Source organism: Diaphorina citri, unplaced genomic scaffold (genome assembly GCF_000475195.1).
Source record: "Diaphorina citri unplaced genomic scaffold, Diaci psyllid genome assembly version 1.1 scaffold698, whole genome shotgun sequence".
Lineage (NCBI taxonomy): Eukaryota > Metazoa > Arthropoda > Insecta > Hemiptera > Psyllidae > Diaphorina > Diaphorina citri.
This window is the reverse complement of record NW_007378131.1, coordinates 83,962-96,881: the sequence shown is the minus strand read 5'-3', so window position 1 is coordinate 96,881 and position 12,920 is coordinate 83,962. Positions and strand designations below refer to the sequence as shown.

Sequence of the window (12,920 nt, the reverse complement as noted above, 5' to 3'; positions counted from 1 at the left end):
TTTCTTTGCTTTGAGATCCCATAGATGTATCTGTTAATACATGTTTAAAAATAAATGAAGAACATTCAAATTTAATAATAATAATAATAATACATAATAATAAAACTACGCCCCTAGAAACAAACACATAGTGTAATAATAGAGGGTTTGGAATTGAGGCTTAAAAATAACTAAAACCAACAATGGCCTCGGAGCACAAGTGAGTTTAACTCGATTTTAAATTTTGGATGAAAACATTTGATTGGTTGATTTTTACTGAGCCTGGTTTTTTTTTGGGCCCGTCCCTCCGGGAATTTTTCAGCCGCAGTTATATTCGATCGTGATTAGAGGATGAAATCAGTACCTATGTCCTACTAATTTTGTTTAATTATTCAGTTTTGTTTTATATTATTATTTATTATTATTGTATTATGATATTTGGATTTTACTTTTCATGTAATGATTTAAAATCAAGACTAGAGCCGTTCTTCCTTTATTTCATTTCAGGTCACCCATCCATTTATTGGGCCTTGCTCGGGCGTAGCTTAACATAGGTGACGCTAAAACGCGTCTTAAAGTGATCGAGACTTGAAGTTGTTATCTAAACTTTCCTCGCTTTTGAGTTCATTAGGTTCGCCGCGACAAATTTCAAGATCTGAGCTCATTTGTGTGAGACAATGTGGTGAAAAAAAATCCCCGAAAAACCATTTTTTTTTTTTTTTTGTTTTTTTTTTTGGTTCTCTGGACAAAATTTGCACCACCACTTTCGTGTTCCTGGTAAAAAGACCTTTAATTTGATATATAGGTCGACCAGGTTTGGATAAGTCCTTCTATGGGAACAAACACACAGACAGACGACACCGAAGCGAATACAATAGCCCGTCCCTTATACCTTTTTTTAATCACTATCGTAATAATATAGCTAATCAGATTGCTTAATCCGAGAGTTAAATTAAACGGAGTTTAAAATCACGTTATGGACCCGGTCATTAATCAAACAAAATCAATCAATAATACAATGATCCAGCAACCTTGATAGAGCAACTGTGGTAGGATCAAAAGGCATTTACGCTAGTTAATGTTTCAGTCAATTTTTTTTCACCCCTGGTCTACAGGCTCACGTTAAATCTCTATTTCTTCTAAAGGCACTTTGGCCTTTTAACATGACACTGTAAACCTGGGAATAATGTATTTAACTAAAATGCAGAGGAAAAAAAGTAACTTAAAGATAGTAATTGTAAGTAGGCAGGAGGAACGAAATAATAATAAATGGTATAAGTTGTATAAGATAAGATAAAATGATAAAAAATAAACAGTTAGTGTATAAAAAAGGTAAAAAAAGAATACAGGGGAAGTTCACTAAAGTATAAGTTCGTACACAAAAACCCCACTTTGAGGCTTATAGTGTGTCCAGATCAATGTGACAGCAAAAAAATAGGCATTGTTGCCAAACATGTCACATGTGCAATGGTAGAGAATCTTTTTAAAAGGGGAAGGTATATTGCACAGTGCTTCCTCCGACAGTGAAACAAAGTCAGGTAATCAGGTAAGGCGATATCCACCTTACCTGTTCTGGAATCCAACCTCTGAACTTAGAGCTACCTCTGCATTTCGACCTTTACCTCAATTGCAACAATGTAAGGATTTCCTGCAATCTGATTGGTTCCTTCATTTTGGGTTGATGACTCATTTCTGCCACATTGATCTGGATGAACTATAGATGTAGGGGCAAACAGACCTAAAAGATGGGTTAAGTTTATAAAGTATATAAGTAGGGTGGAATTAAGTAGGAAATAGGGAAGAGAAGGAAATATTGTACATGTTGATCAAACAAGAAATTAGGTAGGAAGTTGTGTTAAGTAAATTTATTTTTCTTATTATTGTGTTTGTTTGTTAAAACATGAAAAAATAAACTTGTACTTAAGTTAAAGTAACAGTGAAACAAAGTCAGGTAATCAGGTAAGGCGATATCCACCTTACCTGTTCTGGAATCCAACCTCTGAACTTAGAGCTACCTCTGCCTTTCAACAAAAGAGAGAGTTTATCAAAAATAGACCTTTATCTCAATTGCAACAATGTAAGGATTTCATGCAATCTGATTGGTTCCTTCATTTTGGGTTGATGACTCATTTCTGCCACATTGATCTGGATGAACTATAGATGTAGGGGCAAACAGACCTAAAAGATGGGTTAAGCTTATAAAGTATATAAGTAGGGTGGAATTAAGTAGGAAATAGGGAAGAGAAAGAAATATTGTACATGTTGATCAAACAAGAAATTAGGTAGGAAGTTGTATTAAGTAAACTTACTTTTCTCATTATTGTGTTTGTTTCTTAAAACATGAAAAATTAAACTTGTACTTAAGTTAAAGTACAAGACTTTCCTTTTCAGAAAAAAAGCACTCAGAGTCCCGAGTTCTAATGCAACATGCTATCTTTTCTTTGTTTTCTTCAAATCATATTTTTCTTTTCACATCATATCACACTCATCTTCACATCATACTTTGCTCCCTTTGTTGAAAAGACAGGACGTCGCATTAGAAACTAAAGTCTTGTGAACAAAAGAAAAGCTTTTCAACAACTATAAAATCGAATCACCCAAAAAAAAGTGACTCAAATCCCACGTTGTTGCACTTATGACTTACGATGGTAAAAAAAAAAAAAAACAATCTAATTGCACCTTTTACTTATTTCTAAAACATTTCTAGGGCCTATTCTACGAACAAATTCTCACATCTGTTTTTCTGCACATGGAGTGAGAAATTGTTCGTGGGATCGACCACTGGTCACTTAAAGCTACCTCCACACTTTGTCATGAAAGCAACACATCTGATGGTTTCTTCCAACTTTCATTCATATGGACGTAGCTTTATGGTGACTTTTAGGTGGTGTTTATAAATAGGCCTAGGTTAGGCCTGATTGCTTGAAAAATACAAACTAAACAAACACTAGCGCTCGCAAGCCAAGCCTAGCCTAGGCCTGTTTATAGAAACCACCTTAAAAATCTTGAAATCGAGCCTTTAAAACTTCGCGTTTAAATATCGAACTTTAATGCCCCGAAATATCTCCCACCTTTGGTGGAAAAGACCATTTCCAACTTCATTCTCAAACATACCAATCTCGAACCTGTGACCTTTGGCTTACCAGACCTCAACGGCGCGGAGATGGTCTGCAGTCAACCAGGGCAGCGTGTAATTTTGAACCTGCGACCCCTGGCGTACCAAACCACTAGAACGCGGTGATGGTCCATTTAGCTTTATTATTCTGGCCATTGTCGCGTGATGTATCAAATCTGCAATCTTTGACATACCAAACCACAACGGTGCGGTTTTACAGTTCTGAGACATCGAAGCCTCGGTCTATAACTTTCCAAACCACGAGGTCTACAGTTCTTTCTGTTCTTTATCATGCCAGCTCGCCAGTGCTGTATGTTTCTGCCACATTGATCTGGATGAACTATAGATGTAGGGGCAAACAGACCTAAAAGATGGGTTAAGCTTATAAAGTATATAAGTAGGGCGGAATTAAGTAGGAAATAGGGAAGAGAAGGAAATATTGTACATGTTGATCAAACAAGAAATTAGGTAGGAACTTGTATGAAGTTAATTTATTTTTCTTATTATTGTGTTTGTTTGTTAAAACATGAAAAATTAAACTTGTACTTAAGTTAAAGTACAAGACTTTCCTTTTCAGAAAAAAGCACTCATAGAGTCCCGAGTTCTAATGCAACATGCTATCTTTTCTTTGTTTTTTTTCAAATCGTATTTTTCTTTTCACATCATATCACACTTATCTTCACATCATACTTTGCTCCCTTTGTTGAAAAGACAGGACGTCGCATCAGAAACTAAAGTCTTGTGAACAAAAGAAAAGCTTTTCAACAACTATAAAATCGAATCACCCAAAAGATGCCATTCGCACTCAACCTTCGCTATTTCTTTAGCAAAGGAAATTCAGGCTGGTATCCTTCCTGTTTAAAGTCCCACAGCCAGACTGAGCTGGTCTACTCCCTGTTTAACATCCCCCAGAAAGACCCCATCAATAGAGTTCATCACTGCAATATAAAAAGACAGGTGTTCCATTTTAGTGGTAAATGCAATATTCTCACCTTGCCTACAAAGTCCCCAATGCCCGGGTTCGGATTGGGCGAAAATTTCTTATAGATATGTCCGACCCTGGAACACGGTGCATCCACCATAGAACCGCCACACTGCCATATCTTGAACGATAGCTCATACTGTTCTCCGCCCCAAATATCCAGCCCTGGGTCATACCCACCCAACTCCCAGAAAAAACGGGCCGATATTGCGAACAAGCCGCCCGCCATGATAGGACTCCTGAAACAACAAGGGTTAAATTGTTAGAATATAGCTGTAAGGGTTAAATTGTTAGAATTCATTATGTGACTTTTCTTTTTTAGTCATCATACGAAATTTCTCTTTGTACTAGTTTGGTCAATGGCCCCCTACTACACCCGCTACCAGTCCAAACTAGTCCAAAGAGAAATTCCGTATGATGACTGAAAAAAGTCACATATTATAATGCCGCTCATTTTTTTCCTTTTTTATCTTGGAGGGTAGCGCGTCTGCCTTGAAAGCGCTAGGTCGCGGGTTAGATTCTCGCCCGGGGCGGATTTTATCCTGAACAGATTCGTTCTCTGCTTCTCAGAACGGCTGAATTTCTTCGATACTGACTTCCTTCTTTCTTCGATTTCGGGACGATAAGAGCTTTGCAATTACAGTTCCCTCTTATCAAACGTCTAAAAAGTAGAAAGTATGGGAAAGTGTCACAATACTAATAAACAAGAAAAGTACTTAGATAGAACTTATGAGGGTGTTTTAACCAAATTATAAATAAAAAATTAGAGAAGAGGAAAAAAATATGCCCACAAAAATCTAATTGCACCTTTTACTTATTTCTAAAACATTTCTGGGGCCTATTCTACGAACAAGTTCTCACATCTGTTTTTCTGCACATGGAATCAACCACTGGTCACTTAAAGCTACGTCCACACTTTGTCATGAAAACAACACGTCTGATGGTTTCTTCCAACTTTCATTCATATGGACGTAGCTTTATGGTGACTTTTAGCTTTTAGGTGGTGTTTATAAATAGGCCTAGGTTAGGCCTGATTGCTTGAAAAATACAAAATAAACAAACACTAGCGCTCGCAAGCCTAGCCTAGCCTAGCCTAGGCCTGTTTATAGAAGCCACCTTAAAAATCTTGAAATCGAGTCTTTAAACTTCGCGTTTAAATATCGAACTTTCATGCCCTGAAATATCTCCCACCTTTGGTGGAAAAGACCATTTCCAACTTCATTCTCAAACATAACAATCTCGAACCTGTGACCTTTGGCTTACCAGACCTCAACGGCACGGAGATGGTCTGCAGTCAACCAGGGCAGCGTGTAATTTTGAACCTGCAACCCCTGGCATACCAGACCACTAGAACGCGGTGATGGGCCATTTAGCTTCATTATTCTGGCCATTGTCGCGGGATGTATCAAACCTGCAATCTTTGACATACCAAACCACAACGGTGCGGTTTTACAGTTCTAAGACATCGAAGCCTCGGTCTATAGCTTACCAAACCACGAGGTCTACAGTTCTTTCTGTTCTTTATCATGCCAGCTCGCCAGTGCTGTATAATTAACATGAGATATTTTCCACTTCTGAGTAGCAGAATCTTCACGAGGAGAGAGGAAGACATCGAACACAAAGTCCTCATAAGATATCACATCAATGAATGGACATACGCACGTTTTGTAGTTCTCGGCGATTGGCTCTGAAAATTTCGAGGGGGAGAAAAAGTTCAGTCTATAGAAAGAAATCTAATCCAAATAATGAACTATTTATCTGTGGTCAATCAGAGAGCCCTTTCTACCAGTACACTATCCTCCGGTGTAAACCTACCCAAAGTCCTCATAAGATATCACATCAATGAATGGACATACGCACGTTTTGTAGTTCTCGGCGATTGGCTCTGAAAATTTCGAGGGGGAAAAAGTTCAGTCTATAGAATGAAATCTAATCCAAATAATGAACTATTTATCTGTGGTCAATCAGAGAGCTCTTTCTACCAGTACACTATCCTCCGGTGTAAACCTACCTTTCACAATTGATGTGGATATCTGGATATCACAGCTTTACTAAGAGCCCCTCGAGCCCCTCTTACTGATTCTGTCATTTCTATGTGTAACTTTTCTTTTGTTCTGGTCATACCTTCACTAATCGCTAGTCAATTGTGCTGACTAGGCAGCTAGGCACAACTCTAAGTCTACCGGGTTCTGATAGTCCTCAAGTCAAATCCTCTGAACCTGTGAAAGTTCTTTCTGAATCAATCCCAGGAAAAACAAACATTGTAGAAGAAACTAAAGAACCAACTTCTCAAGAGCTGAAAGAAGAAACAAAGTTGAAGGAAGTAAAACAACCCTCACCAAATGAAATAAGTAAAAGTGAAAATATTCCCACTTCTGATAGTCCTCAAGTCAAATCCTCTGAACCTGTGAAAGTTCTTTCTGAATCAATCCCAGGAAAAACAAACATTGTAGAAGAAACTACAAAACCAACTTCTCAAGAGCTGAAAGAAGAAACAAAGTTGAAGGAAGTAAAACAACCCTCACCAAATGAAATAAATAAAAGTGAAAATATTCCTACCCTTGTTAAATTATGTGAAAGTGCATCTATCCCTGACAAAGGTAGTGTACCAAGCAGTGATGTTGAAGACAAAACACACCAATCAAGTAGTTCTTCTGAACAGATAGACAATTCTGAAGAAGGCAGTGTACATGTACCTGAACAACCCCCTCCAGCTGATGAGCAGACTGGAAAATCCAACAGCTCAGCAAGTGTTACCTCACCCACCATTCCTGTGAAGTCCAATAAAGATGCTATCAGTAGCCAAAAACCAAGTATAGATGCTGATGTTGATGGGTGGGATGTAGATTTTGAAGATGATCTGATTGGAAAGACAAGTTCTGAACAACAAATTAAACCAATTATTTCCACCTCTAAAAGTGTCAGTGATAAGACCAGCCAGGTTAAAGGAGTAGATAAGAGCATTTCACCACGAGATCTACAGTTCTTTCTCTTTCTCATCATGCCAGCTCGCCAGTGCTGTATAATTAACATGAGATATTTTCCACTTCTGAGTGGCGGGATCTTCACAAGGAGAGAGGAAGACATCGAAGCCTCGGTCTATAGCTTACCAAACCACGAGGTCTCTAAACCGGAACTCCTGATAAAGAAAAATAAAAATAATAATAATAATAAAAAAAAAACATAAAATGATTTGATTTTCGATATTTTTTTCGTAGGTAAATGTATAAAAAAACTCTGTTCAAAAAATGAAATTTTACCAATTTTCCATTTTTATTTTATTTTATTAAAAAAAAAGGAGTTCAGACCATTCTGGGCCCCGCGTCACATCAATGGGGTTTGGGGTTTTCTATTATACCTTTGGCAATTTTCAACCATTTCATCATTTCTATCTCACGAACTCGGGAACAGAGTACTCACTTGTTCATGTTTCTCTCCCCGTTTCTTCCTAGTGCCAGGTTTGAGACATTCCTGTAATCTAAGTGGGGGACTAGAGGCGTCCTTGTTTTCCATATCCACACAGTATTTCTCTAGAACCTGGAAATAGAAAACAATGTCAAATTATTCAATCACCTTCTCCGCCTTTTCCCGTGTTCAGACGGGGTCGGCGTTTTACGTCATCCTCTCAATCAGGGTGATTGCTTTGGGCTGACATTTGGTTTCAGCTACACAATTTTCATCGACCTCCGGTAAAGTTGCCTTTGCTACATATTACTTTAGCGAAGGGAAATTTCAGGCTGGTATCCTCCCTGCTTTAAAGTCCCGCGGACAGAAGAATTTATTGACTTCTAAGAAAAACGGCTAATAATATTTCTAGAGGCGTCCTTGTTTTCCATATCCACACAGTATTTCTCTAGAACCTGGAAATAGAAAACAATGTCAAATTATTCAATCACCTTCTTCGCCTTTTCCCGTGTTCAGACGGGGTCGGCGTTTTACGTCATCCTCTCAATCAGCCCTGACATTTGGTTTCAGCTACACAATTTTCATCGACCTCCGGTAAAGTTGCCTTTGCTACATATTTCTTTAACGAAGGGAAATTTCAGGCTGGTATCCTCCCTGCTTTAAAGTCCCCCGGACAGAAGAATTTATTGACTTCTAAGAAAAACGGCTAATAATATTTATGTCAGTGATGGTATATTGATATTACCTGACTTGATATCAAGCGAAGAGAGAAGGAAGACAGGACAGGAGAAAGTCAGCCGTTCCGAGAACGAACCTTATCTGTTTAGGATAAAATCGGGCGGGAATCGTATCCGCGACCTAGAAGTGGAAAATGTTTTGGTTTTGTTCAAGTTTTTCTTGTTCAAGAGAAATTCAAAAGAAAATTGGATAGAGAAACTCACCTAGAATAATGAAATTTGACGAACCATTTCAAGAGTAATCATGGGACAAATAACAGACATTTGAGAAGTGAAACAAGTGAGCTCTAGCTTACTTTATTCACAAAGCAGGGCCGTGTGGATGCTCGGATTCAGGCCTACAGTAAAGGAGAAAAATGAAGCTCCAGTGGGGCTTAATGGGCTGTTTCAAAGGCGGTATGAATTAGAAAATCGAATTACCTTTAGTACTGCAATCGTCCACCAGAATGATCTGCTTCATGAGAGAAGGAGGAGAACGAATGATGACCGAGTATACAGTGCGTAACAGTACGCTCCAGTGTTCATTGAAAAATGGAACTACCACACTTACTGTAGGTAGAGAAGACAAGTACTTCTTATTCTTGCATCTGAGAATGGAAATTTCATTATACATATGTATTAAAGATAGCGAACGACATGTTTTAACGCATAGTTAAAGGGCATAAAAAAAAGCCTAGTTAGCTTGCAAGGTAGTGAGCGCGTCTACATTATAAGCGCTAGGTCACGCGTTCGATTCCCGCCCGGGGTAGATTTTATCCTAAACAGATAATGTTCGTTCGCGGAACAGCTGACTTTCTTGTCTCCTGTCTTCCTTTTCTCTTTGATTTTGGGATGATAAGTCCTTGGCAGTTACAGTTCCCTCTATCAAACCTCTTAAAAAAGTATAGTCAGTGCAGCAGTGATAGCATGTTGAATGCACTAGTTCCCCATGGATCACTGAAGTTAAGCAACGTTCCACGTGGTTGGTATCGAGATGGGTGACCACCATTTTTACTTTTTCTAAAGAGTATTTTATCACCGTTTTTATACCTCTCATCATCACATAGGTGAAAAGAGACACACACATCAGTTCAATTTACTGTGATAATTTATCCTGATGTAAATATGTAACATGTACCTAACATACCTAATACCTTTACAAGAGACAAGAACACAAAAGCAAGAATAATGGATATGAGGGAGAATAAAAGGAATGGGGTAGTTACTATAAGGTGTTAATGATGTCAGGAGGTACCAGGGTACCTAAAAGTTCAATAACATTAACCATCCATTGCCCCCCTCTCCCTAAAAGCATAGGTACAAGTACCTTGTGTTAGTGATAATTTCATTTTAACCTTTCAAAATCTCTCTCTCTCTCTCTCTCTTTTTTTTTTCTTCTTTTCTTAGCCTACAATTAGAGTTGGGCACAGAGCACATGGAGCTCTTTGCTCTCAGTTTTATATTTAAAGTTGTCACTTCCCTCTAACTCCTTGATGCTGTAATGTGTTAAGCCCTCCACTCCACTGTTTTTAGCCTTAGCAGATTGAAACAATTAGAGTTGGGCACAGAGCACATGGAGCTCTTTGCTCTCAGTTTTATATTTAAAGTTGTCACTTCCCTCTAACTCCTTGATGCTCTAATGTGTTAAGCTCTCCACTCCACTGTTTTTAGCCTTAGCAGATTGACCAAGTATAGAACCTAGAGAAAATACTTACGCCTTGTGTCTTATGTCCGGAATAGACCTATTGAGTGAGATCATGTCACTCAGATATGCATTGAATCCATTTACTTTGAAGAGTTCATCGTACTTGGACTTGTCATATTTCTTGAAATCCAAGTGAACTGGAACCCCATGTTCTCCAATACCTGAGGGGAAAAATAGAATATTGATTACTTATAAACTAAAAATATCCAAAGTTCAGTAAATAAAATTTTAAACTACTCAAATAGTAATAGTCTTTTTACCCCAGCATTAGCATTAGGCTAAAGAGTATTATTTTATACATTGAGCTGGGATTGAACCCATGCCTTCCTCATTATCAAGTGAGTGTTTTGATCACTACTCCGAGTATACAGTGCGTAACAGTACACTCCAATGTTCATTGAAGAATGGAACTACCACACTTACTGTAGGTAGAGAAGACAAGTACTTTTTATCCTTGCATCTGAAAATAGAAATTTCATTATACATATCTATTAAAGATAGCAAACGACATGTTTTAACGCATAGTTAAAGGGCATAAAAAAAAGCCTAGTTAGCTTGCAAGGTAGTGAGCGCGTCTACCTTATAAGCGCTAGGTCACGCGTTCGATTCCCCCCCGGGGTAGATTTTATCCTAAGCAGATAATGTTCGTTCGCGGAACAGCTGACTTTCTCGTCTCCTGTCTTCCTTTTCTCTTTGATTTTGGGATGATAAATCCTTAGCAGTTACAGTTCCCTCTATCAAACCTCTTAAAAAAGTATAGCCAGTGCAGCAGTGATAGCATGTTGAATGTACTAGTTCCCCATGGATCACTGAAGTTAAGCAACGTTGCACGTGGTTGGTATCGAGATGGATGACCATCTGGACATTTTTACTTTTTCTAAAGAGTATTTTATCACCGTTTTTATACCTCTCATCATCACATAGGTGAAAAGAGACACACACATCAGTTCAATTTACTGTGATAATTTATCCTGATGTAAATGTGTAACATGTAACATAGGTACCTAATACCTTTACAAAAGACAAGAACACAAAAGCAAGTATAATGGATATGAGGGAGAATAAAGAATAAAAGGAATGGGGTAGTTACTATAAGGTGTTAATGATGTCAGGAGGTACCAGGGTACCTAAAAGTTCAATAACATTAACCATCCATTGCCCCCCTCTCCCTAAAAGCATAGGTACAAGTACCTTGTGTTAGTGATAATTTCATTTTAACCTTTCAAAATCTCTCTCTCTCTCTCTCTCTTTTTTTTTTCTTCTTTTCTTAGCCTACAATTAGAGTTGGGCACAGAGCACATGGAGCTCTTTGCTCTCAGTTTTATATTTAAAGTTGTCACTTCCCTCTAACTCCTTGATGCTGTAATGTGTTAAGCCCTCCACTCCACTGTTTTTAGCCTTAGCAGATTGAACAAGTATAGAACCTAGAGAAAATACTTACGCCTTGTGTCTTATGTCCGGAATAGACCTATTGAGTGAGATCATGTCACTCAGATATGCATTGAATCCATTTACTTTGAAGAGTTCATCGTACTTGGACTTGTCATATTTCTTGAAATCCAAGTGAACTGGAACCCCATGTTCTCCAATACCTGAGGGGAAAAATAGAATATTGATTACTTACAAACTTAAAGTATCCAAAGTTCCAATCTTCAGTAAATAAAAATTTGAAGTACTCAAATAGCAATAGTCTTTTTACCCCAGCATTAGCATTAGGCTAAAGAGTATTATCCTATACATTTGGCTGGGATTGAACCCATGCCTTCCTCATTATAAAGTGAGTGTTTTGATCACCACTATGCCACTGAGGTATTCTATTGTCCAGTGGATCCTTTGTCAATAATGTAGCATCATGTTAGCAATCAATTGAAAAAAAAAAACTTCTGTTCCTTGTCTACATTTGATCTGTAATTTAACTACTCATCAACCTTAGGCTAAGTTGAAGATTGTTACCTACTCATCTAACTTGACCCAAAGGCTAAGTTAGAAGACTCAGAAGTCAACAAGTTCTTTTGAACTTACCAACTCTCTTGCTCTCGGCAGAAATTTGATCATAATTGTGCCAATCTATTTTCTTCACACTGTGCATCTGACTGCCAGCCTCCACCATGGAATCCCTCTCCAATATCAAGCTCTCTGGTTCAATGGGAAACATTCCCTGGCCTTGCAATGTCCCATGAGTACCTCTCCGATGGTTTTCATTACTCCGCAAAAAGTTGAACACAATGACAGTGGCAACCACAGTTGAAATGGACACCAGAAGATATTTGCACAGCGCCTTGATACCACGTTTCATGATGGAAACGCCAACCCAACTAACACGATACTATGAAATAATTGATGCTTTTCTTATCAGTTAGATAAGATACAGTGAAAACTTGCCTATGGGTTTGGATTTTGTAACTCCCTCTTGACAACGAATCAAACATTATCAAAAAGAAAAACACTGACACGCAGATAGAGGAGTTACCACCTCATCAGTAGAGAAGGTGTTTGATAAATTGAAAAGTAATAAAGTGAGGATTAATGATTATAGAGGTAATTATTAATTATTATTTTCTATTCCACAAAAGAACCACTTTTTTCCATTTTTCATTTTCCTCAAAATTTGAAATTTGGCCCATGTTGCCAGCTGTCTCCTAGAGTTTGGCAACGTTGAGTTGAACAATCGATCAGTGATTAACCAATGAGAAGAGAGTATTTTTGTCCACAAAAGATTTCATTGGTTGATTTTAATCTGATTATTTGATCACGAAAAAAAATCAACCTCGTTTGTTTTTGTGCATTTGTGTCATCTTTTTGATAAGGAAAATCTTCAAGTGATAAAAGAAAAGTTGAACTTTACCTGTTAAACCTTTATAATCTAAATTAAAAGTTAGCAACACATTACTTCACTCTATGTAAGTATATCTACTTGTCAAAACTGCTCCAAAAAACAAAGGAAGTAATTATTATGTTGAAGAGATATGGTGAAAAATGTAAAGATGGATTTCCGCAATAATTTCAAACTCTATTATG

The 12,920-nt window shown here is 37.8% G+C and overlaps 1 protein-coding gene across 1 annotated transcript; it reads right to left on the bottom strand.

Moving 5' to 3' along the window:
• Positions 1 to 4,012: 4,012 nt before the first annotated feature.
• Positions 4,013 to 12,483, bottom strand: LOC103511297 (putative polypeptide N-acetylgalactosaminyltransferase 10). Its single transcript, XM_026825102.1, has 8 exons — positions 11,925 to 12,483; positions 11,344 to 11,494; positions 8,631 to 8,805; positions 7,898 to 7,936; positions 7,497 to 7,613; positions 6,843 to 6,936; positions 5,583 to 5,763; positions 4,013 to 4,315 (listed from the first exon to the last, which is right to left on the bottom strand). The coding sequence occupies exons 1-8, from the start codon at positions 12,196 to 12,198 to the stop codon at positions 4,030 to 4,032; spliced, it is 1,317 nt and encodes a 438-aa protein (XP_026680903.1). The 5' UTR covers positions 12,199 to 12,483; the 3' UTR covers positions 4,013 to 4,029.
• Between the last annotated feature and the right edge of the window lie 437 nt (positions 12,484 to 12,920).